At 38.9% G+C, this 26,539-nt stretch overlaps 1 protein-coding gene across 1 annotated transcript in view; it reads left to right on the forward strand.

The window, feature by feature from the left end:
• POLA1 (DNA polymerase alpha 1, catalytic subunit) overlaps nucleotides 1–26,539 on the forward strand; it is a 377,795-nt gene that overhangs the window by 50,472 nt on the left and 300,784 nt on the right. The window contains exons 11-19 of the mRNA XM_087726535.1: nucleotides 3,543–3,655; nucleotides 7,153–7,269; nucleotides 11,718–11,792; nucleotides 12,836–12,974; nucleotides 13,547–13,701; nucleotides 15,046–15,130; nucleotides 17,050–17,111; nucleotides 19,857–19,946; nucleotides 21,596–21,712. Of these exons, the coding sequence (XP_087582661.1) occupies nucleotides 3,543–3,655; nucleotides 7,153–7,269; nucleotides 11,718–11,792; nucleotides 12,836–12,974; nucleotides 13,547–13,701; nucleotides 15,046–15,130; nucleotides 17,050–17,111; nucleotides 19,857–19,946; nucleotides 21,596–21,712 (953 nt within the window). The remainder of the gene's footprint in view (nucleotides 1–3,542; nucleotides 3,656–7,152; nucleotides 7,270–11,717; nucleotides 11,793–12,835; nucleotides 12,975–13,546; nucleotides 13,702–15,045; nucleotides 15,131–17,049; nucleotides 17,112–19,856; nucleotides 19,947–21,595; nucleotides 21,713–26,539) is intronic.

Consider the following 26,539-nt stretch of genomic DNA (forward strand, 5'->3'; position numbering starts at 1 on the left):
TGGAAATACATAAAAGCTAGTAGTTTGAAATAGATACAGCATAACTTAAATACAAAGATCCTGCAAAACTAAATAAAACTAGAGAAAAATAGAACCTACTTTGAATCTGCATGTATGATATACCCTAAGTGACTGTCATCTAATTCACCATAGTCTTCAATTTTTAGAGTGCTTCAGGAAAACAGAAATTGAAATGGAAAGAAGATTTAAGAAACTTATCATTTTTTCCATTGCAAACATGGAACTAAAAACTTCCTGAATTTATAGCGTTTAAAAATAAATTACATGTGAATTGTAAGAGCCAAGGGACTGCAAAAGGTTTCATTTTACTAGTTTCATTTCTTTTTTTAAAATCTAGATCTTTACTGTCATTTAACCCTGTTCATTTGCACAATGGATTCAGGAACGGGGAGAGTAAAGGTTAATTACCAATGCTTCATTTTTAAAAACATAGAGCAAGGAATCAATTAACATTCATTTACAGTATATCGCGAATAAGTGTGTGTGTGTAACTCTTTATCATATCTATATTCTATCTATCTATCTATCTATCTATCTATCTATCTATCTATCTATCTATCTATCTATCTATCTATATATCTATCTATCTATCTCTCTCTCACTATATCAACTACAGTATACAAAAAAGTTTTATGATAGTAGGTAATAATCATTGAAGTTCTAAAGAAATTGGTGACTAATATTAAAAGGAAAAAAGTAGCCCCAAAGATCCTTGTACAGTGTGATCTTTTATCTGAGATTCGGTATAGTAGCTTCTGAATGCTGTATAATTATGAAAAGACTTCTGTTACTTGATTATGAAAAGAGAACCTATCATCATAACTTTTCAAGGATGAATAATAAAGACTGCACCTGGTTTCAATTAGTGATGTGGAGAGAGAAAAATTGCCATTGCTTTGTTTTAAAAGAATGATGATCCTTATATAGTAGCAAATGAGATATTAACTAAGTTATGTGGAAAATATCTTATTGCAAAATGAATGAGAATTTCATATGCATGTAATATTAACGTCGTGCTATACCTTGATTTACTGATATTTGCATCACCTTCTGTAACTGTAGAACTTTGTGCTCTCCATTCCTCTTTGCTTCTTATATACAATGGGACCTCAGATCACAACCACAATTCGTTCCACAACATTTGGTCGACAACCCGATTTGGTTGTGACCTAATTTTCCCATTGAATTGTATGTAAATATGATCAATCTGTTCCAGACCCCTACGAACTATATATTTTTTTTTTAGAAAAAAGATTTTTAAGGACAAAAATAATTAATTATGCCATAGAACTTACAGTGTAATAGTAAAATGTGAAATCCTTTAATAACCTGATAGCTCTTCCAGCCTTCCTCTCGACCGTCTCAGGGGCCTGGCTCTCCCACAACCGGGGTGGGAGGGCTTGGGCTGGCTGGCTGGCTTCTGCAATGCTTTTCTTGTCTTCCTCTCTGCAAGGAAGCCCCGGTGAGAAGAAGCAGCCCAACGCACACCCTCCTTCTATGCTCCAAAGCCGAGCACCAGGGCCTTTCTGTTGCTGGCCTGCTGAAGCAGAGAGCTGCAGCTTTGCAGCTCCCAGAGGACTGAGAAAAGGGGAGATGAGGGGAGATCCTGGCTTCCAAGCTGCTGGAATTGCCAACTGCAGAGCTTGCTTGGCTCTGTTCCCAATCCTCGCCATGCGCACAAAACAACAGTAACAAAAAAGCTGCGATCGAGGCTTCTGTGCTGTCACATGGGTCTCCCGGGGAGGTAGAAGAGGGAGTGAGAAGCTGCCTGGCTGGGGAGAAAGTTAAACTTACAAAACAAGCTAGAAGCCAGCGAGAACGAGCTTAAAGGGTAACTTTAACATGTGGAATGGCGGACAAGTTTGTTCAGCAAATCAGGACTTTCTCTATGGCATGGAACGGGAAATCAGCTGCAGACGTGTTTGATCATCACCCAAGTATGCGTTTGTAACCAGAGTCAAAAAAATTGTAAACTTTTTGATCGGAACCTGATTTGGTTGTGGTCTGAGCCATTCGTGACCCGAGGTCCACAGTAGTTAGAAAAAAAATCAGTATTAAATTCCAACTGGGTGAATTAATCCATGTAATGGAGCCATACCTGGGTATTTTATGAATCAGTAGCTTTCTGAGGCCTTCCTGGTATGGGAAAGGAGGAGGCTTCTGTGCTGCTTGGCCTAGCTAGCTGAGACATTCCAAGCATGTTGGGATACGGAGAAAGCCTCTTTGGAGTGCTGGAGAAAAGTGAAGAAGCCAATCAGAAGTGGTATTTAGCGGGTTCGCACTGGTTCACGTGAACAGCTAGGAGAAATTTGGCCTGGGTCACCAAATTGGTAGGGACCTCGTGACTGGCAACGCCCCCGCCTGGTTGTCACCCACCCTACCTGCTGCTCACTCACCCCGTGCCCTTCACTCACCCCACTCCATCATTCCTCATTCCTACTGTGTGGGTCCTCACTTGCACACAGTCTCTGCTCTGCAGCATGCCTGCCTGAAGCACTGCGCCTCAACTGAACAGCCCTGATCTGTCTTCCAGGTAAGCCTGCGAGCCACGGCCTAGCTAACTGCCCCTTTCCCTACACTGCCTCCCCTACTTCCTTTCCTGCAGCTCTGCCATGCTTCCCTGCCTTCCACATGGCCTTCCCAGTGGTCCCCAGGGCCAGGCCCGCTTGTGAAGGTCTCCCCTACCCACTTCCCCACAGCTTGCAGGTGGGCTGCCCCGACATGCTTGTCTGCCTCCACGCGGCTTTCCCAGTGTCCCTGTGACCAGCTTGCAAAGGCAGGCAAGCAGGCCAGGCCCTGGGGATTGCTGGGAATGCCTCGTGGAAGACAGGCAAGCATGTTGGGGCCGCCCAGCCACAGGGAAGGGAGCTAACAGCCTACTCCCTTTCCTGTGGCCCTGCCATGCTTGCCTGCCTTCCACGTGGCCTTCCTGGCAGTCCCAGACACCGTCTTGCCTTCCAAGGTCGGGTCATGCATCCAGGTCATGAAGGGAGACTCACCTCTTCTGGGCCGGCCCAACCAGCGGATGGGCGGACAGCCCTTGGGGGAGAAATCTGAGGAATCTAAATGATTGCACATGTTGCTAGCATTTTGGCTATTTATAAAAATTTGCAAAAAGATCTATCATCTATCTATCTGTCTGTCTGTCTATCTATCTATCTATCTATCTATCTATCTATCTATCTATCTATCTATCTATCTATCTATCTATCTATCTATCTATCTATCTAGGATCAGGATAGCTATCTTTGATTTTTCAAAGTCTATTTTCAAGTCCCTTTCATGATAAAAAAATATGGCATCTGATGCTTGCATACTATTCATACCACAAAGTTCTTGAAGCATTCTCACATAACTGCTGACTTTCAAAGATGGAGTTGTCAAATAGAGACTATAAATTGGAAATCATGTTGTTCCTAATTATTGTGCTTCTTTAGTAATTCTTAATATTATTGTAGCTTTTCCTTAGCTAAACTGTTCTGATTAATATGAATTTTCTCTATTGTTTTCTATCATCTTAGGAGTGGTATTTCTCTTTGGGAAAGTATGGATTGAATCGGCACAGTCCTATGTGAGCTGTTGTGTAACAGTAAAAAATATAGAAAGAACTATTTATCTACTGCCGCGTGAATCGGTATGTTTTCTTATATTACAGTATTCTCATCTGATAATGTTTCTCATCTGTTTTATAAAAGGCACAAAGTATTAAGGCAAACATGTCTGACATTGTTCATGTCTATGTTAATAGGGCGTGTCATTTAATGGGGTGAAAATTAAGTTTTTGCAATTTTTTTCAGAGAGGGGTTCTAAAAATATGGGTTTTTACACCAAGAATTTAAATCTGCCATTATTTTTGCAATTACACAATGTTTAGCTTGGTATGGTAAATCCACATTTGATCATATACCCCACAAAAGTCTTTTGTAACTCAAATACTGTTAACTTTATCTTCTGAAAATTACACCTTGCGCTATAAAAATTAAAGTTTTTCTGCATGAATCTTGTCTAGCTAAGCAAAAAATAATCCATGCAATCATAAGCTAACATTAGAAAGCAATTATCTAAAATTAAAAAAATGTTTAAGGGAGTTTCAACAAGTCTTTTTTTTATTCTTCGACATCAGACGCCAACTTGCTTCTTGGCTTCTGATATAACCCTCATGTTTCCCATGTGCATACACTTGCTGCCTCTGTGATCTGTTTCACACATCTCTCTTATTGATTGGGCATGACATGGCCACTGTGGTACTTGCATTGGTTCATCAATGAACTTCTTTTTCTGTTGTAGTCAATTTGTATGTCGAAGGTGGCTCATATACACCTTCAGACCAGTCAATCAGCTCTAGCAAAGTTGATGCTGTCACGTTGATTAAAGGCGTTTTTCTTGCACGTACAGAAAACTCTCCCAGCGCTTCATTGTCTGCACCCCTCAAGTCAATGATCTTTTGCACACCAGTTCTCCTCCCTTGAATGTCATCTGAACATAAGAGTGTGTGGATTATCATATCACTGAAAGGGGACCATACTGAGTGCCTAATAGTTAGCAAAACAGCATCTACTACAGCCTTCTTTTGCAGTCTGATTTGTTGCAGTTGGAATAACACATGATGTGGATCTTCAATCCAAGAATGTTTTACTTTGATTTTGAACCAGCAAGGGTAGTACACACCAAAGATGTATACCACTTTCTTAAGTTTTGAAGAGTTTTGCCTTTAAAGCCATGTTTTAAAACCTTTGTTTGACAAAGCCTACTTGCAGTTGTCAACTAGTGTGAATGGCTTACGGGGCCAATTCCAGAAGAGCCAGATCTGTGGGAAGTTCTCTTGTCCATATTGCCTGTGTGATCCTATATCAGTAGGATCAGTAAAGACATCCTTTACAACACTGTAAAGGATCAGTAAAGACATCCTTTACAACACTGACACTCAGTGAAATGAGAGGCTCACCAATTGAAACTCTTGTGAATGAAGGATTAATATCAAGTTCTGTTGCAGTGTCTAACATGTTGCCAATTTTACCTGCCCATTTGTTGTTAGACAAGGTCTTCCCATCCAATTTTGTGATTAAGTGTCTTGGGGGTAACTCATTCATGTGAAGTTCCCACACCACCCAGATCAACTTCCAGTCAAGCTTGACCTCTATCCAGTGCATGGTGTCATCTTCACAGCCAGTATTAACATTTGTAGAATCTCCTCCAATAGCCTTCAAGCTTTTGTTAATTTCTTTCTTCTTCATGAAATACACCAGATTATCTGCAATCACTTGAGTAGGTTTTCCTATTTTTGATCAGGAAGTGAGTGAAATTGAGTGAAATTATAAAGATATCTTCCACCCGGCTCACTGCACACAGAATAATGTTCATCTTTGATGGTACTGGGGAGTGCTGGTCTGAGTTGTTTGCTTTCAGCATAACTTTAGTTGCATCTATTTGGCTTTTGAAGAAGATGCATTCTATTTTGTCCTTTTTACAGAGCTCATCAAATTCTTGATCCAGGGATTTTATAATTTTTTCCTGGGCTCTCTTGACTTTATTGTGGTCAACTACAAGTCTCTTGTCTTCTTCAGTGATCAAGCCAGCATCTATGAAGGAGGCTGTGGTAATGGCAGCAGTGGCACTTAGACCAATACTGTATCTTATATTCTGCATAGTGACATTTGTTATTTCTAATCTATTGTAGTCTGTCTTTTCTTTTGAAGTAGTGGGCATGTGTGTTTGGTCTAAGGCCTCTTCATGACTTCCATCACATTCCTCTTCACCTTCATCATCAGTTGTCTGCCCTTCATTTTCCTCAGTATCAAAATGTTTGGAATACTTCTCTGCTTATATTTAGCGAGTCTTTGTCTCTCGTCTTGCTGCTTTTGTCTTTTGCCTGATCATTTCTGTTTGGACACATCTGGCAAACTAATCTGGTGCGATCCAAAAGAACCAATCTTGTCTCTGACTTTTAATGAAAGCAAGTTCCTTCAGTGGTATCCAACTCCTTAGGGCAGATACAGTTAATATGAGCTTCTTTTTTGCAGCCAGCAGGGCAGCCAAATTTGGCACACAGAACAATTTGATACATGAAGTTCAGGATGTCAAACAGTTTGTCAAATTTCATAGTAAAAATCTCTTTGACATCTAACTTTCCTCTACCAAGATATATGTTTTTGGCTTGATCCCAGGTCTATTGGATCTTGTTCAAGATTGTCACTTGTGAATTTACAACAGAGGTCAAAAGAACTGCTTACTCGTTCCCACTTTTCAAGCACTTTTGGATATATGTTTCTTGCAAGACTGGCTGCTGAGTAGTTTCTAGCATCATCACTACTTTGTTCTCTTAACTAGCAATATTTAACACTATCAGACAAAATAATGTTTAAGAAAAAGAGAAAGACTGCTTCATCTGTGAAGTAAAAGAAAAATGTTAAAAAGTTATATTTATGTAGTTATTTACCAAGCACATCTAAATTAAAATAACCAAAGTATTTTTACAATCCAAGGAATATCACAACTTTTGTGTTCCCATAATGTTTGGAAATAGAAAGTTGAAAAATTTAACCTGCCTAAATAGAATCAAATGTGAAAGTGAAACTATAGATTAATATAATCAGTAGGTTACATATATAACATGAGACCATAATACATAAAACCCCAAAAGCACTATGATTCAAATCTAAATTTCTCTCTTATATTTTATTTTAAGCAGTTTGAAATAGTACATAGACGTTTTAGTACCATATCACTGCTTTCACAACCTACAATCCTAGCCTGGATGCTTTGGGTAAACCTCTTATTTTTCTATTCCAGCTGAAATATAGCTATTCATTTTTCTTTCTTTTCCTTCATTGCTTTTTCTTTGTGATAGCTGAGTGCTAAACTGCTCTTTTGTTTCTGAGTAAGTCTGTGTTATATAACAACCAACCCAAATAATTAATATTGATTTAAATTGCAAAGTAGAAATGTTAATAAAGCAATAATAGCTATGGTCTGAGTCTCCAATGATAATTCTGATTTACTGAATCCAGAAAACAGTTTTCTGGGAGATTATTTGAAGAAAACTACCTATTTATATTTTTGAGAAATACTTGATTTTCTGTAATCTTGAAACATATATTGGTATTGCAATGATTGTAAAAATTCTTCTTAAAGCGAATTGAGTTAATTTCTGAAAAAGAAACAGCGATTCCTGTGACTATGATGGACATCTATCAAGAATTTAATGACCAGATTGCAGAGAAATATAAGATTATGAAATTCAAATCCAAGGTTTGTTGAACATTCTGTCACTTCCCAATTATATGTTCCTAAGCATGGAAATCTGATTCTTTTTTCATTTTCCATGGTGAGGAATATTCATTTAAAGGAACAAGAATTAATAGATGATTATTTTACTGAAGCAGAAATTTGAGAGACGTGTTAATGTTTATCATGAGATATTGAAATGGATCTTAGTTTATGGAATCTTTTTTAAATTGACAAGAATATCTGGGGCACTTCTCATTCCCTCTGCACTCTTTCTAAATAGAAGAACATAATATAAAAAGAAAAATGAAGCCCAGTCGTACTTGAGAAACTGAATGTACTGTAGTTTCTGATGTACATATATTGCTCTAGTTCTTATTTCATATTATTTTTCTTTTAGTAAATACTGTATGCCTTTTTGTTGAAAGTTGAAAGATGCCCAAGTAGTAGGAATCTAGTTTCATTGCTTGTTGAATTATTCTTTATTACATTGGAACTATATGAAATATAGGATTAAAAAAAACATCTACCAGGCATATTGTATATTGTTGCTTTAAAATTATACCTAAGTAGAACATAAATTGATGATTTCATATTGTTAGGTATAAGAATAAAGAGCTACAGGAAAAATCACCATTGTGTCTTTTACATAATAGACAAATTTAGATGTTATATTTTCAACTTCATAAATCATAACTTAAGGATTTGGAAATAAATGAGTGATCTTTTTCTCTTATCCCCAGTTTCTACATCTGTTTTGGTATATAAATCCTATTTTAAGTTTGGTCTATTATAGGTATTCCTAACTTAATGTTCATTATTGGGATCAGAATTTCCACTGCTAAGCAAAGTAGTCATTAAGTGAAATATCACATGACCATACTGCTTAGTGAGGGCAGCTCTGGTAGTCCTAGTTGCGGGTATTAGAACCATGGCTCATTAGCTGAGAACCTCATGGTTCCCTGCCCTGCCATGCTTGCCTCTACTTCAGTTCCCCTTACCTGCCTGTCTCCTCGCCATGTCTGCCCTTTGGCCACCTTTTACTCCATTGCCACAGCCTATCCCTGCCATCACCACATTGGCCCCACTTGACCTTCACTTTTTCCTTTTTCTTGCTGCTGACAAAGCACATCCAGTTGAGATAGCTCTTGGCCCCTTGTGATGCTGCACGATGCTTCCTGACATTGTCGGAAGCCTTCCTGAGGACATAGGCAGGCGGTGGCAGTTGAAGTGCATGTGTATGTGACTTAAACAATTACTGTATTTTTCAGAGCACCTTCCCCCCCCCCCAAAAAAAAGATGGTAAAAATCTGGATATGTCTTATACACTGAACAGAGCATTTTTGGCCTCCTGAAACCCCATTTTTGCAAAAATGGACATGCAGAGGTTTTTTTTTTAATTGAAAATTTTTAAAAAGCTTTTACAAATATTTACCTCCCCTCCACCACCCTTCCCGCCCAAATCCAACCCCTCCCCAACCTCCCCTGGCTTCCCAGAGCAAATACAGGGTATAAATCTTTAACAAGCATATTCTACGATAAACTAAAAGAAAGTTAGTATCATCTTTCATTTGTGCTTTAACTCCTCTTTTGTTAGGCACATCTCATTCCGCGCTTTTTTAGTCATAAACTATCTGGAATTACTTAGTCCCGTATTTATTTTGAATATAATCAATCCATCTTCTCCAGTCCATTTTATATTTCTCATCTGAGTGATCCTTAAGATATGCTGATATTTTAGCCATCTCTGCTAAGTTTGTTACTTTTAATGTCCATTCTTGAATAGTAGGCATATCTTCCTTCTTCCAGTATTGCGCCACCAACAGTCTTGCTGCCATTATTAAGTAACAAAATCAAGTTAGTCTCTATAACAGTACAATCAGTAGTTATACCCCATACGCCTAGTGACCACACGAGTTTGTCTTTGCTCCTTCGCTCCTTCTAGTTCCAGCAGAGGTATCTGAACTTGGTCCACCAACAATGATCCTTGGGTATCTTGCTGTCTGTTCTGTCCTTCTTGCTCTCTTTCTCTAGGTCCTGGAGGGGGTGGGGATGTCCAGCCTTCAGTATATTGCTGTAAAAATCTTTAGCATTCCAAACTGAGTTAAGATGATATCTTTGTCCCAGGTAGTTGACCACTAATCCGGCTGGAGCTTCCCATCTAAACTGTAACTGACGGTTTTTGAGTTCATCCACTAAGAAGGCATAGTCTTTTCTAGATCTCAACATTTTGGGTGGTATTTCCTTCAGAACTATCACCTCCTGGCCCCCAATTTGCAACTTGGTTTTATAGGACTCTTGTAGTATCAAATTCCTCGTGTCCCTTGTGGCAAAATACACCACAATATCCCTTGGAAGTTGTTTCTGTCTGGCAAGCCATGAATTAACACAATATATCTTGTCAATTTGCCAGTCAAAGTCCCCTCCTGGCCATCCCATCAGTTGATCAAGGGCTTCTGAGAAAATCTCCTTCAGATTTTCTTGGTTTTTCTCTTTAAGGCCCCTTATTCTTAAAGCAAATTCCATCTGTCTATACTGCAACATTGTAATTTCTTTTTCTGCATCATCAGCCTTGCCTTGAACCACATCCATTTTCATTACCAGGTTAATATTAGAATCACTAAGATCTTCCAGTTTATCCTCCATTCCTGATACGTAGCCAGATAAGCATTTAAAAGCATCTAAAATATCATCTCTAATTTCTTGATTACGGATCTGGACCAAACCCAAGACTTCTTCCGACATCTTGAAAGCAACAGAAATCTTTTCCTGTATTTTAATTTCCATCGCGGCTGTCAGTGTTCCAAGTATCCTTCAGAATTAAATCAGAGTCGAAGGCAAAACGATCCTTTTTGTTCCAATTTAATAAGACAGACATCTTAGGCACATCTGTGTTAATCCCAATACTGGAAATGACATCAGAATTCCACCCAGTTAAAAGTTCATGATCTTGTCCCCACACCCACAATCCATCACATGGTCCAATCTTCTTCCTCCACGCTGGCGTCCATGCCCAGCTTCTTCCGGTCAGGTGTGAAAGTGTGGAGACAAAGGATGACCTTGGCTTGTAGCAAAGAATGAAAACAATACATTCCAAAATCCTACTCCTTCTAATCCCCCCTCCCATTGACTATACTTAAAGAAATAGCATAATGAAATAAGAGAAAGTGTGGCAGGCCAAAATTCTAAAAGGAATATAAATGCAGGCATGATCTTTTAAAGCATCATTTAATACTTTTTGCAATATTTCTTGAGTCAAAGGTTCCCCAGCAGGAGGGGGGGAGGTTGAGGGGGCAGCAATGACTGTAATTTAGTTGTCGGAGTAGGTGAACTCCCTGCGCTCTTCGAGGTGATAGGTGGTTTAACTTGCTTAGAAGCTATTTCCTAAGTTAATCTTATCTTGCACCCAATTGATAAATCCAGGCAAGCTGCTTGTTCAGTTATTACTCTGTAGTTTGCTAATAAATCACTGCTGATTTAATGATCTTTAAAAGATCTTGAGCTCTATAATAGTTTGAGCTCTGTGAAAGTCTGTAACATCACAGCACAACCCCGCCTACAAAACTCTTCGGCGCCATCTTTGTCTTTCTGCCACGTAGTTTATTTTTAGAAGGAATTTTTAGAAAAGTGGAGTTAAATTCTGTTAATACATACAATTGGAAGTTCTCCGGTATTTGTCTGCCTATGTTGGATTCAGGTATAAATCAATTGTTGAGCAAGGTGTGGACGTATGCCTTCGTTCTGCAAAAAGGCAGAAAAAATCCCGGGCGCGGAGTTCGCTGGGTTGTAGGGAGGCTCACACCTTCCACACACCAGATTTATCTCCTGGGGGAGGTTAGTGGAGCACTTCCCAAGCTCTGCTTCTTACCCCTCCTTTTTTGCCCGAAGGAGAGGTAATCAATCTGTCAAACAGCTGATGGATGCTGTTTAGACAGCTTAATGCAGCCTCAGGGCTGGAGCTGCTAAAAAAGAAACAGCTCCCTCAGGCAACGCCCAAACCGGAAGCTCAACATGCAGAGTGTTTGGGAGGCTTGCAAAGTGCTCCAGGGGGCTGGGGAGGGCAAAATCAAGCAAAAAACGGGCTGTTTTTTGGGGGGGGTGCCCACGGAAGCACTTTACAAGCCTCCCAAAGCTCTGCATGCCCCCCCTTTTTTTTTTGCAAAAAACAAGGCGTGCAGAGGGTTTGGGAGGCCTGCAGAGTGTAAAAACCTTTTTTAAAAAAATTACCTCTTCAAAATCATAGTGCGTCTTATACTCCAGTGCATCTTATGTTCCGAAAAATACTGTTTGCAATCTTCAGGTTATGTTTAAAGAGAGAGATCTGTATTATCTAAAATGGATATCAGTACAGATTTTAAAACTAAAAACAAGAGTAAATGTTTTAGACATTATGCTATTCAGAAGATATTAGTGCATGACATATATGATATGATATATGATGTATATATTTTTTTAAAAAATATTTTTCATAGAAAGTGGAAAAGAATTATGCTTTTGAGATACCAGATGTTCCTGCAAAATCTGACTACTTAGAAGTTAGGTATTCGGTAAGTAAATTGCAGTATAAAATGGTATATGGAACCATGGTTGAAGAAACATCAAGTGCATTAGTACATGTGTATACACATGTACTTTTTAAAAAATACAAAAAAATTATGATTGAAATATTCTATATATTAAAATCTAACAGGTTAAAATTTAGTTATAAAAAGATGCAAATATTGCTCCATTCATGTTTTGGCTGACTAATTATTATAACTTCAAAAGTGCTACTGCAAGTAACAGAATTTGTCAGGACATTAATCTTAGGAATTAGAAAGTTATTTCGATGTCTTAGAGTGATAAGACATTTAATACCATCACTTGCACAGAAACATGTACCTTCATCTACTGTATGTTTCTGAATTATTTTAGAATCGTTGGTATAGCACAAAGACCCCATTTTTTCTATCTTGGCAAAAATTGCTATAATCTTTTGTGAATTAGTAAAATGAACTGAAGGGGACTCATGCCCAATATGAAATAATTGCTTATGTATCATAGAAATTTACTTATGCATTTGTGTTCCATATAATTTCTAAAATTTAAAAAATTAACACAAATATTGCAGGATATCAATGGAGATTGTTAAGATTTGGATTTGGATACTCATGTATTTGAACTAACTCTGTCACTTGAGTCCATTCATTGCATTATACTATATTTTCTTAAAGGATATATTAGAGTTCATTGGATTCAGAAACATATTAGCCATAAATAAGCCATTAATTGTCACTCTGCTGACAATCCTCCAAATTCATCAAATCTATTTTATATGTTTACATAATACCTGAATACTTTTTACAGCACAACATGTATTGATTATAAGTTATGGAAGCTGCATAAACTGCACATTATTGCTCCTAGGAAGTTTTAATTTTTAATGCTTTACATTTCTCATGAGCATTTCAGTACATGTTTCTGAGTTAAAGGGGTTTTTTTCTTGGTGTAGTGAGTTTTATTATTTGCAGTGTAGAAAATGGTCAGTTATAAAATTGGCAAAGTTCTGTTTTATTTTAATAGTAAAATAGTTTAATATTTCAATTCTCAGGCTGACTATTGTCGACTACCACAAGATCTGAAAGGAGAGACATTTTCTCATGTATTTGGAACAAACACCTCAAGTCTAGAGCTTCTGTTAATTACAAGGAAGATTAAAGGACCAAGTTGGCTGGAAATAAAAAATCCACGTATGAACGTTTTATATATTATATCTCTCTATACAAATGAAATGTGGCATTCAGGACAAAGTTCAGTCACATACACGTAAAAGGGAAATCTGCTAAGCCTATGATTGCTGTGTATATTTTTTGGATTAAATAAACTGTCTCTTGCAGCAGAGATTTTGTACAGCTCATGTTTTTAATCATTATTTTATGACATAATTCATAAATATAAATTTATTTTATTTATGGATACCTGTTATATAATTTAGATGTATATAATGGATTAATATAAATATATCAGTTATATTTGAAGAGTTCAGACTCCAGTTCTACTAACATTATTAAATTGCAAGAGAGCTGTAGTGGGGCAGTGTGGTTAGAACGCAGTCTTCCATCTTTCCAAGGTCAGTAAAATGAGGACCCAGATTGTTGGGACTGTAAACCACTTAGAGAGGGCTGTAAAGCGCTATGAAGGGTGTATAAGTGCTATTGCTATTACTATTGCTGAAAAATTTTATTTAGCAAAATTAATTAACCATATTTAAATATTAGTATGCTTTTGTTTATGTCTAAAGAAGCCTTCTATGTTATTTCAGAACTATTGAGTCAGCCTGTCAGTTGGTGTAAAGTGGAATTAATGGCACTAAAACCTGATTTAATTAATGTGGTGAAGGATCTTCCTCCTCCACCTCTTGTGATCATGTCCCTTGCCATGAAAACAATTCAGAACATGAAAACCCATCATAATGAGGTAAGCTATGAATATTCTAGGTTGAGAAAAAACAAAATGTTGTGCTTATTTGACAAAATACATGTTCCATAGCTGTGCAAATTTGTTTTTATATCCTTCAGTTTTGAAGCACATTTTTGATGTAGTCTCATCTTTTTTTGAACACAAGACTCTGAAGCTTTTGTTCTTAACTGTCTTCTTAATGATCAGTAACTTTTTGAAGGTTTTGAATATCTATTTGGAGAAAATATATATAGTCTACTCACAGAGCAACGTATTTCAGTTAATGTAGAAAACTAGAAAACAAATGAGCAAAAAAGAAAAGCATCATTTTCTAAAAAGAATACAGATTTTGTTGCATATTGATAGTAACTAATTTCAATTGTCAGCATAGAGAAGAACCTTTCCACTTAGAATAGAATATTCTTTATTGGCCAAATGAGGTTGGACACACAAAGAATTTGTCTCCAGTGTATAAGCTCTTGGTTTACATACAAACAACATAATCATAAGATACCAATAGTAGAAGGTAATAGGAAAGATGAGAAGGATAAAAATTTTTACCGCCCTACTACATGAGTAAACATCCTTAGACATAAGAGTGCTGTGATAATTAGGTGTTCAGCAGAGTGATGGCACGAGGGGAAAAAAACACTCTGTAGTTGTTTTGGCATGCAATGTTCTAAAGCAGTGTCCTGAGGGGAAGAGTTGAAATAGTTTATGTCCAGTTTGTGAAGGGTCTGTAGATATTTTCTCAGTCCTCTTTCTGGCTTTGCAGTATACAGATCCTCAATGAAATGCAGACTGGTTGCAATTATTATTTTTTGTAATCCTAACTATTGCTTCATGTCTGCACCCGTCTTATTTGGTTGCTGTACTTACTTATGCTTGAATTGTCAAAATTTGCTCAATATCTCTAATAAGAAACTTTAAAAAGTTTGCTTTTTTTTACTTCCCTTGCTCAAGACAAGTTTCACTTTTTAATAAAATTATCATTTTCTGCCTCTTCAAAAATGTGTAATTGAAATGAGTTGGTAAGAAAGTGTATTCTCATTTTAATTGTTTCTATTTGAAGTAAGGGTTTTGTACTTGCCCAAAATGTAAAAAAATAAGAAAATGATGAACTAATTTTTAATTAGTATGAGTTGCATGGAGAAGTTGTATTTACGTAGCATATAAAGAAAAGTGTTTCTTGACAGGTTGTTCCAAATAAAATCAACATGTAGTCAACTCTGAATAATGATGCATGGTTAAATTTATTGAATAGATTACTAAATCTATGCTTAATTTAACTTGTTAACAGATGAATGGGAATATGATTTCATTAATCTCTTTCTCGTTCTTTTACTGTTTTTCTTTGAGTAGATTATGGCTGTTACATCTTTAGTGCATCACAAATTTTGTCTGGACAAAGCACCACCTGCGCCTCCCTTTCAGACCCACTTCTGTGGTACGAATAATTAGAAACTTACTATATTAATTTGCTGTTAGTTATTCCTCTACTTTCCAAATAAATGTTTTAATAGGCATTTGAACAACTATTAACTCACCTGTAGGATTGGTTTTATTTTGGGCAGCCTTGCTGCCCTATCAAGAGCATTCTAGTTTAATGTGGACTATTTTCATAAGCATAAGAATTGTTTGAAAACTGCCCCCCAAAATTGACTTAGTGAGTTTTAACACAAGTGTTTACATTTCAAGATGGTCACTACTGAATGAAAACCCTCTCCATATTTGAGCATCTTTGGCCTTCTCTCAAAACAGGTATAGCATTAGGGATGAGAAGCAAATATAATGAATGTGGGCAACATTATATCAGTATTTACAAATCTGTCAAAGATGATATCTATATTGGCATCTAAATAAGAGTTGAATGTAAACAAATGCGGTTAATGAATTGAGATAAAGAGTTTAGGATTATACATCTTAAAAGAGATCAGTGCGGATTTGGGTGTCAAGAAAAGAGCAGCAACATTGCTTTAAATAGCTAGCAATTATTTGCCACAAGGTGGGTAATGATTCTTTGTAACTTTTAAAAACAGAAAATATGGTTGAACCAATGTTAATAAAACAGACAAAAATCTGCATGGAGATCTATGAAATAGCATTTTTTCCCTATTCATGATCAGTCTTTTTTCCTCCTTTCCTGGCCATAGAATACAGGAAAAGCTCTTTTACTAGCTAACCGAGAAGGACTTTTTCAAAGAGCAATTGAAATTAGAACCAGAAATTAAGGCATAATGTCTAATCCTACTTTATTAGATGAAAATTGTACGTGAAAGAGAAATAAAGCTTTCAAAGCACCTGAAAGCCAGAAAAGGAATAATGGATGGAAACTGAACAAGAAGAGATTCAACCTGGAAATAAGGAGAAATTTTCTGACAGTGAGAGCAATCAACCAATTGAACAGCTTGCCTTCCAGACGTTGTGGGAGCTTCATCACTGAAAGCTTTCAAGAAGGGACTGTACTGCCATCTGTTAGAAATGGTGTAGGGCAGGGATGTCAAACTCGAGACGACATGTGACATATCACAACTTTCCACCCCCCTTCGTTAAACCGGAGGTGGGTGTGGCTAGCATGTGATGCATCTGCCCTGTGGGCTGCGAGTTTAACACCCCTGATATAGGGTCTCCTGCTTGGGCAGGGTTTGGACTAGATCCCCTACAAGGTCCCTTTCAACTCTGTTAAATCTGTTAATCTATAAAAGATGGTAGTCTGAAGTTTATTAAGATTTAAGAATGTGGATATAGGATGTAGGTAACATAAGAAAATTTAAATTTAGTGAAATGAAATTTATAGTATGTTTTGTAAATGCATGAGTTTAATCCAGTTGGAAAAAGCAGCTAGAAAAGGTTTATTTCCTGTATTCATGTCTTGTAAATAAAAAGTGAGATTTTGAAGGCTATAGTAATTGAGGTAGAATATGTAGCTGAGGGTTTATAGAGAAGTTAATTCTAAAAAGCAAAGATTGACTGAAATTATAATTGTGTGGGGTAAAGAATGTCAAAGGGCATAGAAAACTGGTGGAAAAATTGTGATCGAATAAATATTATGCTTAAAATGTTTGTGAGATATCCAGTTAGACCTATCAGTTAACAGATAATCTGAATCTGGAAAATCAGTAAGATCTGGCATAGAAATATATAGTTAGAAGTCATCAGTGTATAGATATAATGAATACTGGTAGTCAGTAGTATCAGGCGTATATATACTTGTGCATCTCTCCTCACATACATGCAGAGAATAAGGGATCAGAAAGGAGTAAATGGGGAATTTCATACAACTTTACTCAAAGCATTGTAGAATATGAGAAAATTTGCTTCTAAAGTATGGAATTTTGGTTTATGTTTCTTTAATATATTTTGCAGTTGTTTCTAAACCAAATGATTGCATTTTCCCATATGATTTCAAGGAAATCGCTAAACAAAAGGTAAGCTTGTTTTTTTAACTCATTGCTTTGCATTCTGTAATCTTTTCCTTTGAAAAAACAAATAAAGTCTTATGGTGACAAAGATTCTTTCCACTAGATCAGTGGCCAACAACCTTTTTGGCACCAGGGACCATTTCCGTGGAAAGAGGTTTTCCGCAAACTGGAGAGGGAATGGTTTTATGTGCTGCCTGCATTCTGCTGATTGGGCTTTACTTGTTTGTGTGACCCAGTTTTTGGTATGCCATGGACTGGTGTTGGTCCATGGACTGGGAGTTGGGAAGCCAGGCACTAGATAATGATGAAAATGTTGATTCTGATTTCCCCCTTGATAAATATTTTATTATTAACAGTGTTAGAAACTCACTGTTTCACTTCAAGAATAAAATCCAAGGCCCTGGAAATAATTCAGTTTGCCCTGGGGTATTCCAGTGATTGTGTAATCCCAGACAGTAAATCTGGAATATAACTTGAGAAAAATATATTTATTTCCCTGTAATGTTGAAAAAAATCCTTTTTGTTTGAGTGATTGTGTGCATTCAGGCTGGTGTCAAATCTTAGTGATTACATTCTCTATGACAATATCTCACACATGGCCCTTCAGGTCTTTCTGCAGGCATTCTTTACCATTATAATTGAGTTTTCCTTTCCTCATTCCTTCCACTTTTCCTAGCATTATAGATCAAGAGAGCATGGGAGAGTATACATGATGGTCTCAATCCTTTGCTGACCTGGAGCCAGTCTGTTTTATTATGTCCCATATGCACTGGTTTCCTGTGTTATGTAAAGGTTGTGTATGAGGAGATATTCTGGGACTTCCATTTTCCTAAGGTGTTTCTATAATCACTGAAATTAGACATTGTTTTGGTATTCCTTGTTTCTTTTCAATTATCCTGTATCATCAGCTATAATGTTTCTCTAAAGTCAGTTTGAATATCTGACATCTACCATTCCATTCATGGATCTAATCTGTATTGGATGATCCTAATATTCTTTTTTCTGTCTAGTAATGTTGAAATGATTGCTTGGTTTATAATAGCACTGAGCAATGAAGCAGATGGAAAGAGAGATGGACCTAGTTGTACATGGAGGACTTTTCATGATAATTAGATTGAATATAGAATAGGCTCTCTTTTTAGACTTATTTAAGACCCTTCTGTATGACTTTGACTTCTCTGTATGACTTTTTCTGTGAATGTAGTGAAAGCATGAAGCAACCTCAGTAAATGTTAGTTTCATATAGGCTCCTTCTAACTTATAGATCTTGAAGATGTGTACAGAATTCACAGAGAAACGAGACTGCTACTTTTTAACCCTACTTTTGCCTTTTTTGTATGTTTAAAACATCTGGTCTAGAATTGGCCTCTTGCTTAAGATAAACCAGTCCCATCACTGAAATAGTGTCATCTTGTGGGGCTCAGTTGTATGTTCTCCACTGCATGTCCTGCCCTGTAGTACAGCTTCCCATCAGAGAGTCAGATGGAGTCAGATTGTTAGTCTTACAGAAGACTGAAAATATCTGAAAACACACAGGCATTAGGATAGGTTGTTCCTAGAGCCTAATATTGGTGAATGTGTGATTGAGAATTAGGTGTGACATGCCTTGGCTTTCATTATTTTGTGTCCTTATTTTATTAAGTTTGTTGCATTTGTTATTTATGCTATCTTTACTGCTTTTGTGTATAAGCCATCCAGAGTTATTTGCTTAAGATGGTGGCATATAAATTTCCTAAGTAAATAATGTCTTTAATGCTTCCTTGACCACAAGGCAATTACACAATTACAATGAGTGGGACAAGAGCACCTGTTCTTGAGCCAGCCAGACATTGTGATAGTTATACATGACTTGGTTACATCTCATCCTAATTATTGCAGTGTTTTTTATATCGAGTTGCTGTCAAGAGGCCAGAATTTGTACCCAAGCCTCGTAGTGACGCTGCGACAGTAGCACCCGCATGGCGCTCATGGAGACAGCACACTCGCAGCAACACTGCGATGGTAGTGCCTGCATGGCACATGCAGTGATGTTAATGTGAGTGGAGCATGTGCACATGTGCACATGCACGCACACTGGGCAGCCACACATGTGGCCCAGTGACCGACAGGACACGGCCTGGTAGTGGGTCGTGGCCCACAGGTTGGGGACCCCTAATTTATACTGACCTTCAAAGCAGGAAACAGCTTATGTCCAATTTCTGGGACTACATGTCTTTTTTTTTAATATTCCAATTTCATTTGGGCACTTAGTGGTATACATAGCATTTGATCCTTCTGTTTCTTCCCACAACAACCCTGTGAGGAAGGTTAGGTTGACCGAGAAGGTCTGGATAAAAATAACCCTGTGAGCTTCTATAATTAAACTAGGCTAGAATTAGCTGATGCTTGTTCCCCACTCATCCAGTATTTAGCATCTTGGTAAAAGTGCATCTTGCTGTTAATTAATTACTTTTTTTATTTGATGTTTGACATTTATCTTTATTTTGGTTATGTCATTATTTCCTTCATTTTGTATTGTAACTGTTGTATATCAAACAACCAGAAACAAAAGTATATATCCAATAAATAAATAAATAAATGGGAGTTAGGACTTTGCATATCAAGTATTCAATCTAGTATGGATTTCTGAATTTAGTTATCTATGTTTTAGTGATACTAGTTGTAGAAGGTAAGTGTGAGGTTACAGTAAATAGGTTTTAAAAAATCATTTTAATTTCTGGGGTAGTAATATTTTTTGTTGATTTTGTTTAGAATGGTAAAATAGAAATTGCCACAACAGAAAGAACACTACTGGGTTTTCTTCTGGCAAAGATTCATAAAATTGATCCAGATGTTATTGTGGTAAGTAAATGATCTTTTCCCAATTTTCAATGGCTGGATTTCTCAAAATATTGAGAAATATTTTGCAGAAAATATTCTGACTGGTGAATGAAAGGAGGTTGCTCTGTAGAGAAGGAACAATCACCAGCATTGTCCTCCCATGTTACTAGAAATATGGGGATTTAAACTAATTAGACTTATGTCTACTAACCTGCTAATCTTAGGCAGATTGCACGTGAATGAATATATAGATGAGATGGCTACTTTTTAAATGATCCAGTTTTTATCTTGTATCACTTAACAAGGAAGCAGGTAAGAAGCTCCACTGTGGGTAAACTACTTCCTGTTGCACTATCCAGGAAGGATGAATGATAGACGGACTAGGAAGAGTTGTTGCTTTCTCTTCCTTTCAGGTTCCCTGCTCCCTATTAACAGAAGTGACTAAGCATTTCAAGCATTTGGATTGCATTATCAAATGCTGCTTTCCAGCTTTTATGAAATGTTCAGGGAAAAAAGACTTTCTCATTCAGTTTTTTATTGAGTTGTTTTGCCCGAGTTGTTTTGCCCTGATCTCAATTATATGTTTATATTCTTAATGTAAGGAGGGAAGCGAAAGAAAGGGTGAGTTAAAAAAATGGGCTGGATCTGCCCGAATTTCATATGCCCAAGGTTGGAAACTAAACACCATTCCATCAAATGCAGAAATCATAAAAAGGTGTTAGAATGCTTAGAAATGGACAAACTAATGATGGAACTAAGAGATAGAGAGGAAACAGTGTACTACAAAATATGGAACAGGTGGTATAACTGGCTTGAAAAGAGATGTAAAATCAATGCATAAGGAACACATAGCAAACAATAAAGAGATGGCATATATTTAGAAAGCAATAGAGATGGAAATATTGTATATAGATATATATATTGTAAAAATGAGAAAGTAAACAAAGAAGAATATGTATAAAATAATAGACTGGAAAATGAAACGGAATCAGAAAAAAGAAATACCGATAACAGAAAGCTGTAAAAGTGTAATTGTGATTTTAATGTTTGGAAAATGTCAAATAAAAAAATATTTAAAAGAAAATGGGCTGAATCAGGGAGAGGCTTTAGTGAAAAACATTCCAGAAAAATATTTGCCCAATGTACAAAGCATATATAGTCTCTTCTATGTTATCCAGTGCAAGAAGAGTAGTCAGCAGAAATCATGTATTTGCACACACAGACATTACATGTTTTTCCATTAACAGGAAAATACAGATTTCTTTCAACATAATATTTGAAAGAAATGTTGTGAAAGCTGGCCAAAGAAAGATATAGTTTGAAAATGGATCAGAGCCAGGGGCTGCATAGATCACTATGGAAGAACCAGTTAGGTAATAGTTTGTAATATTGTCAAGTCTTCCATTCTAAGAGTGCCACCACCACCTTTCCTCTTGACCCTGAATGGAACTATGGAAAAAAATCCAAAAGTCAATGCATCCTTCCCTTGTTTTGTTAGTAAAATTCCACTATTACTTTTACTGCTGAATATGAAGTGTTTTTGGTAAGGAAGAATTGATTTTAGAGAGAATGATACACTTATGCTATGTAGACACTAGTTCTGTTCTTTTTGAAGCATGCCTTCAAATATTGTAGACACTTACCAGAATTATTCATTCATTCTTTTTCAGGGTCATAATATTTATGGTTTTGATCTGGAGCTTCTCCTCCAGAGAATTAACTTCTGCAAAGTTCCTCATTGGTCCAAGATAGGTCGACTAAGGAGATCAAACATGCCAAAACTTGGGGTAAAATGCTACTTATATCTAAACTGCTTTACATGATTAAAAATGAATTATTTTAGCTGCTGTATTACATAATCATTACTAAATGAAGTCACAAAAGGTGGCTTCACCATTGACTTTGCTTGTGGGAAGTTGACAGGATATGTTGGAAATTGCAGTCACATGAGTTTGGCTAATTGCAATGTCTTAATCATGAGCTGGGTACCTAGTACTCAGATGACAATCACATGATCTGACCATGGGGATGCTGTGACAGCCAGAACTCTGTTAGCCAATAGTAACTAACTTGTTCATTTCCATCGTAAGTTTGAATTGTTCCAGAGTGACTGGCTGTTGAATGAGCATCACTTGTATTTCTAATGTAATGCAAGCAGATATACCACTAATGCTTTATTTCTCCTTGGAAGTTTTGGTTATCTTCCAAATGTGTACCAGAGTTTCCCTAAATCTTTTGAAGTGGGACTGGGGAATGTGATAGAGGGAAGAAGTGACCTGCCACTAGTGCCTGTTCTGTTTTAAAAAAAGTATATAATTTGTAATTTGCTATGCAGATAGTCCTTCGGTTGCAACAGTAATAGAACCTGCCATTATAGCTGATAGTTGGGAGGGCGGTTAAGTGAACATTATTGATGTATTTTCATTGTGTTAATTTTTCATTGTTCATTTTATAGGTTCTATTATTTGTACTTTTGTTCTTTTTACATTCCTTTCATTTTTTATTATTGTAAGTCACCTAGATTAGTCCCACAGTGAGATAGGTGGAAAATAAATCACTTATCTTAATGACCTCCTATTTCTGCTCTCCCCAATGCATACATTAATTAAACACACACGTTATTAAGTGGAGCATGAGATGCCTCAAGGTGGGAAAGAGCCTCGGTAGCCTAGTGCAGGCAGTACAGGCCCACCTGCCTCAGACCTCCCAAGACCTCCTCTCACCCCTTGAGATATCACATGCTCCTCTTCCCACCCTTTGGGGATATCCATCGCCACTTCCCACACACTTACACACCCATCCTAAGTATTTGTAGTAAAATGATTATCATACTGTTTGATTTTTCTATATTATATATAAAACGTAAATCAAACTCAGAGGCTACTGCTGCCCTTAATTAAGGAAGCACAACCTAACTGAGCCAAAACTCATTGTGTTTACCAATTTGTTTGTAATTGAGGAGAGAAGCGTAAAATGGAGGTTGTACAATGGAACAAAACTCACTTAAAAATTGTCTCATTTTGAAGCAGAAATTTTGGGGTCAATTGTGGTCATAGGTTGAGGACTATTTGTACGTGGCTGTGCCCCAGCTTAAAAGTAGTAACAGGAGTAGCAATTTTTCCTAATGTTCAATAAGAAAAAATGTATGTTCTCCATAGTGGTGGAGATAGCATCCAGGAATGGGTTAATTTTGTCATCTAATTGGACTGAGTCTGCAAACTGTGACAACATGCCTCCTCTGCTAGCTCCTCCCATCTTTTAGACTCAGTCTAACTAGGACAGATGTGTTTTTGATGAGCTCCTCCATTCCTGAATATTTCATCAAACTAAAGAGCAAGAGAAAGCAACAAACTTCAATTTAAAGGCTGGCTCCCATCACATCAAGGTAGAGCAGCTTTTTGTTCCAGTACAAAGGGCTTTTTAGCCCGATCCTGCTGAGGGTTGTGTGGCGGCAATACTGCTGCCTGGTGACGGCTTGAGCAGGGCAGCACCCATGAGCAGAGTTCCGGAATGCTGACCCTAGGACTATGAGGACATCGGCCTCAAGCCACAAGGTAGTCCAACCACACGATCTGGGCAGTTTTCCTGTAGCTCCGGTGGGAGGGACTACAGCCGAGTTTGTGACAATCTGGTTGGTCCAGAGACTGAGGGATTTTTCTTTATCATCTCCTTTCCCTCCTGGCCCCAGTTTCCCTCAGGCTCTTGGTCCAATCACTTGGCTCCAAACGGGGTTTGATCAATTTATTTCTGTCTGATTAATTGGATTCACTTAAACACTTAAATTCTTCTATTGGAAACTCTAAAAATATAAGCAAAGGCAAACGAAGCCTGGAGTGGAAGGTGGCTTAGCCCCTGGATGTCTGAGGCACGGATTAGCAGCTCCGCAGCCTCCGTAGGGGGGGCGTTTCCCTCCGCGCTCAGTGGAGACTGCCTGGAGTGAAGCACGTGCTTCAAACACTTCCTGGGGTCGGGCGAAGGCTGATAGCGATCTCGGCGCCACTTTTGTCTTGTCGGGCCTCTTGCTGGGATCGGCGGTGAGAGCGGAGCGCAAAAAGCAGTGGTGCCACTTTTTCTAGTGACGAAGCTTCCCAGCGTTTAAAACGAGAGGCTCCAGGCACAGAAGTCTCAGCAGGGAGCCAGAAGCAACACTGAGTGCCGGCATTTGATCATCGGAGGCGCAGGCTTGCAGCGAGGGTAGCCCCCCCCCCCCCCAGAGCCTTTATCAGTCAGGCTGAGGCCTCAGCCTTGCCTCATCTCACAGGCCGAAGCCTGTTCCACGTGGTGCGGCGGCCATTTTAAAGTGAAAGATCCTGTCTGCGGCCTAGTGTAGGCCTCACCAAGCTGCAAGGCCACCTTCATCAGCCAGGCCTTCCAACGCTTCAGCAAGTCATCCAAGCATCGTGAGTACACCATGGCCTCCACTAATTCCAACCAGATGGAGGAGGCCTGGGGTGGGCTTAGGCCCAGGGCTGCGGCCTCCAAGCCCACAGCTGAACATCGCCCTTCCAGAGCCATTGCCAAAGATGAATCACGCAGGCAGAAGGCACTGGAGAAACAGGTGGCAAGGGTGGAGAAACTGGCTTCCCCTCCCCCCCCCATTTCCCCTAGAGCCTACAGGCAAGAGATGGAGGATCCAGGGGAGGGGGGATCTAGGGATTTTCTTCTAGCTGTTCAACTCGCCCCTAGAGAGCCTTCCCTGCATGTTCTCTCAGTGAATGAGCTAGATAAGCTAGATCTGCTTCCCAATAGTATCAGGAGATTGATTTCCCTAGCAATTCAGAAGGGAGTCTCTTCTGGCATGGCCCAGCAGGGTACCTCACAGGGAGAGCGTAGGTCTTCATCAGAGTCCAGACAAAGACCTCCAATTTCTACCAGGCAGGACGTTGCTAGTGCCCCCTCTCCATCGATTGTCAGCGAAGGCTCCATTTTGGGGTAAGGGGCCTTTCCAGATCTAGGATTCTTGGAAGATGAGGATTCCAGCCCTCCAGAGGCCCCAGCCTTCCCTGGCCTCTTTCCTCCACAGGCCTTTAAACCCATGTTGCGTAAGGCCAAAAAGACCACCCAAATTGGGACGGGGGCTCCCCGTTTCCCAACACAGAGACCCTAATCTGGCCATGTTCATTAACCCTAACACGGACAAGGAGGAGGTGCCAGCCCCTCCCCTTTTTCTGGAGGTGGTGCAAAATCAATGGGAAAAACCATCTTCTCTGCCCAACCTTGGTGGGAATGACAAAAGGTATTATAACATGGAGCAGGCCTTTGCTAAAGCCTTACAACTTCCTACAGTAGATGCTCCTGTAACCTTACTGGCCAATGCCTCCACTGTGGTTTCTGGAGATGTGGCAGATAAATTGAAACCTGAAGACAAGCGGGCGGAGATCACTTTGCGCAAAAAACTTCACCGCATCTGCCTAGGCCATTAAAGCGGCCATGACAGCGTCGTACTTCAATTGTACAACGGTTATGTGGCCGGATCCCGATTCAGGATGAGTGTCTCCATCAAGACCTCACAAAAATTATATCTGCCACCCAATTCTCTGCTGACTTTACCCTAGATTCTATTAAGTTTGCGTCCAGAACCCTGTCAACTTCTGTGACGGCCAGGAGGCTTCTATGGCTTCGCAACTGGCAAATGGACAATAAGTCCAAATGGAATCTAGCAGCAGCTCCCTTCTCGGGCCTCAATCTGTTCAGGGCATCCTTCAATCCACACCTAGTGGAGAATAGGGATAAAAAGAAGGTCCTTCCCTCTAATAATAAAAAGATGGATAACCGTTCTTCATCTCCTTTCCTCAGGACTTCCTCCTCATTTAGGGGTCCTGACCAGGACTACTGTCAGCACAGGTATACGCCGTATAGATACGATAGGCAGAACCAACGGCCTTTTTATCAGGACAGGAATAGATACCAACCACAGTCCAAGAGGCCCTTTATAGGGGGGGGGCAGCTGCCCCTTCCGCAGAGGGAAGTGACTCAAACCCGAGCCTTCCCATAGGCGGCTGCCTAGCCCTCTTCACGGACCAGTGGGATGAGGTAACCTCAGATGCCTGGGTCAGGTCGACAATCAGAGAGGGACTCCGGCTGGTGTTCCTCTCCCCTCCCCCAACGCTCTTTTGAACATTCCCTCCTTCTAGGGACCCAGAACAGAGACAACTGATGTTCCTAGCAATCCAACATCTGCTGGATATCCAGGCGGTAGAGCCAGTTCCTGATGGCTCAAACCTATTCGTGGTTCCAAAGAGCTCCGGGGGATGGAGAGCAATCCTGGACTTGAAACGCCTGAACTCCTTCCTGGTGTACAGGAGTTTCAAGATGTCGTCCCTGAAGTCCATTCTGCTGGGGATCCGGCAGGGGGACTTCATGGTGTCCATAAACCTTACAGAGGCATATCTCCACATACCAATTTGGCAATCCCATTGAAAATTTCTATGATTCTCACACGGGGAGGCAGCACTTCCAATACAGGGCTCTTCCCTTTGGTCTAGCCTCAGCTACCCGTAGGTTTACAAAAGTCCTGGAGGCATTGGCGGCTCACCTGCGGTCTCGACCGATGAGGCTTCATTGCTACCTGGATGACGTGCTCGTCCTAGCCCAATCCCGTACTCAGGCAGTTT

Source organism: Thamnophis sirtalis, unplaced genomic scaffold (genome assembly GCF_051295495.1).
Source record: "Thamnophis sirtalis isolate CommonGarterSnake01/CBP01778 unplaced genomic scaffold, rThaSir2_p1.2 scaffold_12, whole genome shotgun sequence".
NCBI lineage: Eukaryota > Metazoa > Chordata > Lepidosauria > Squamata > Natricidae > Thamnophis > Thamnophis sirtalis.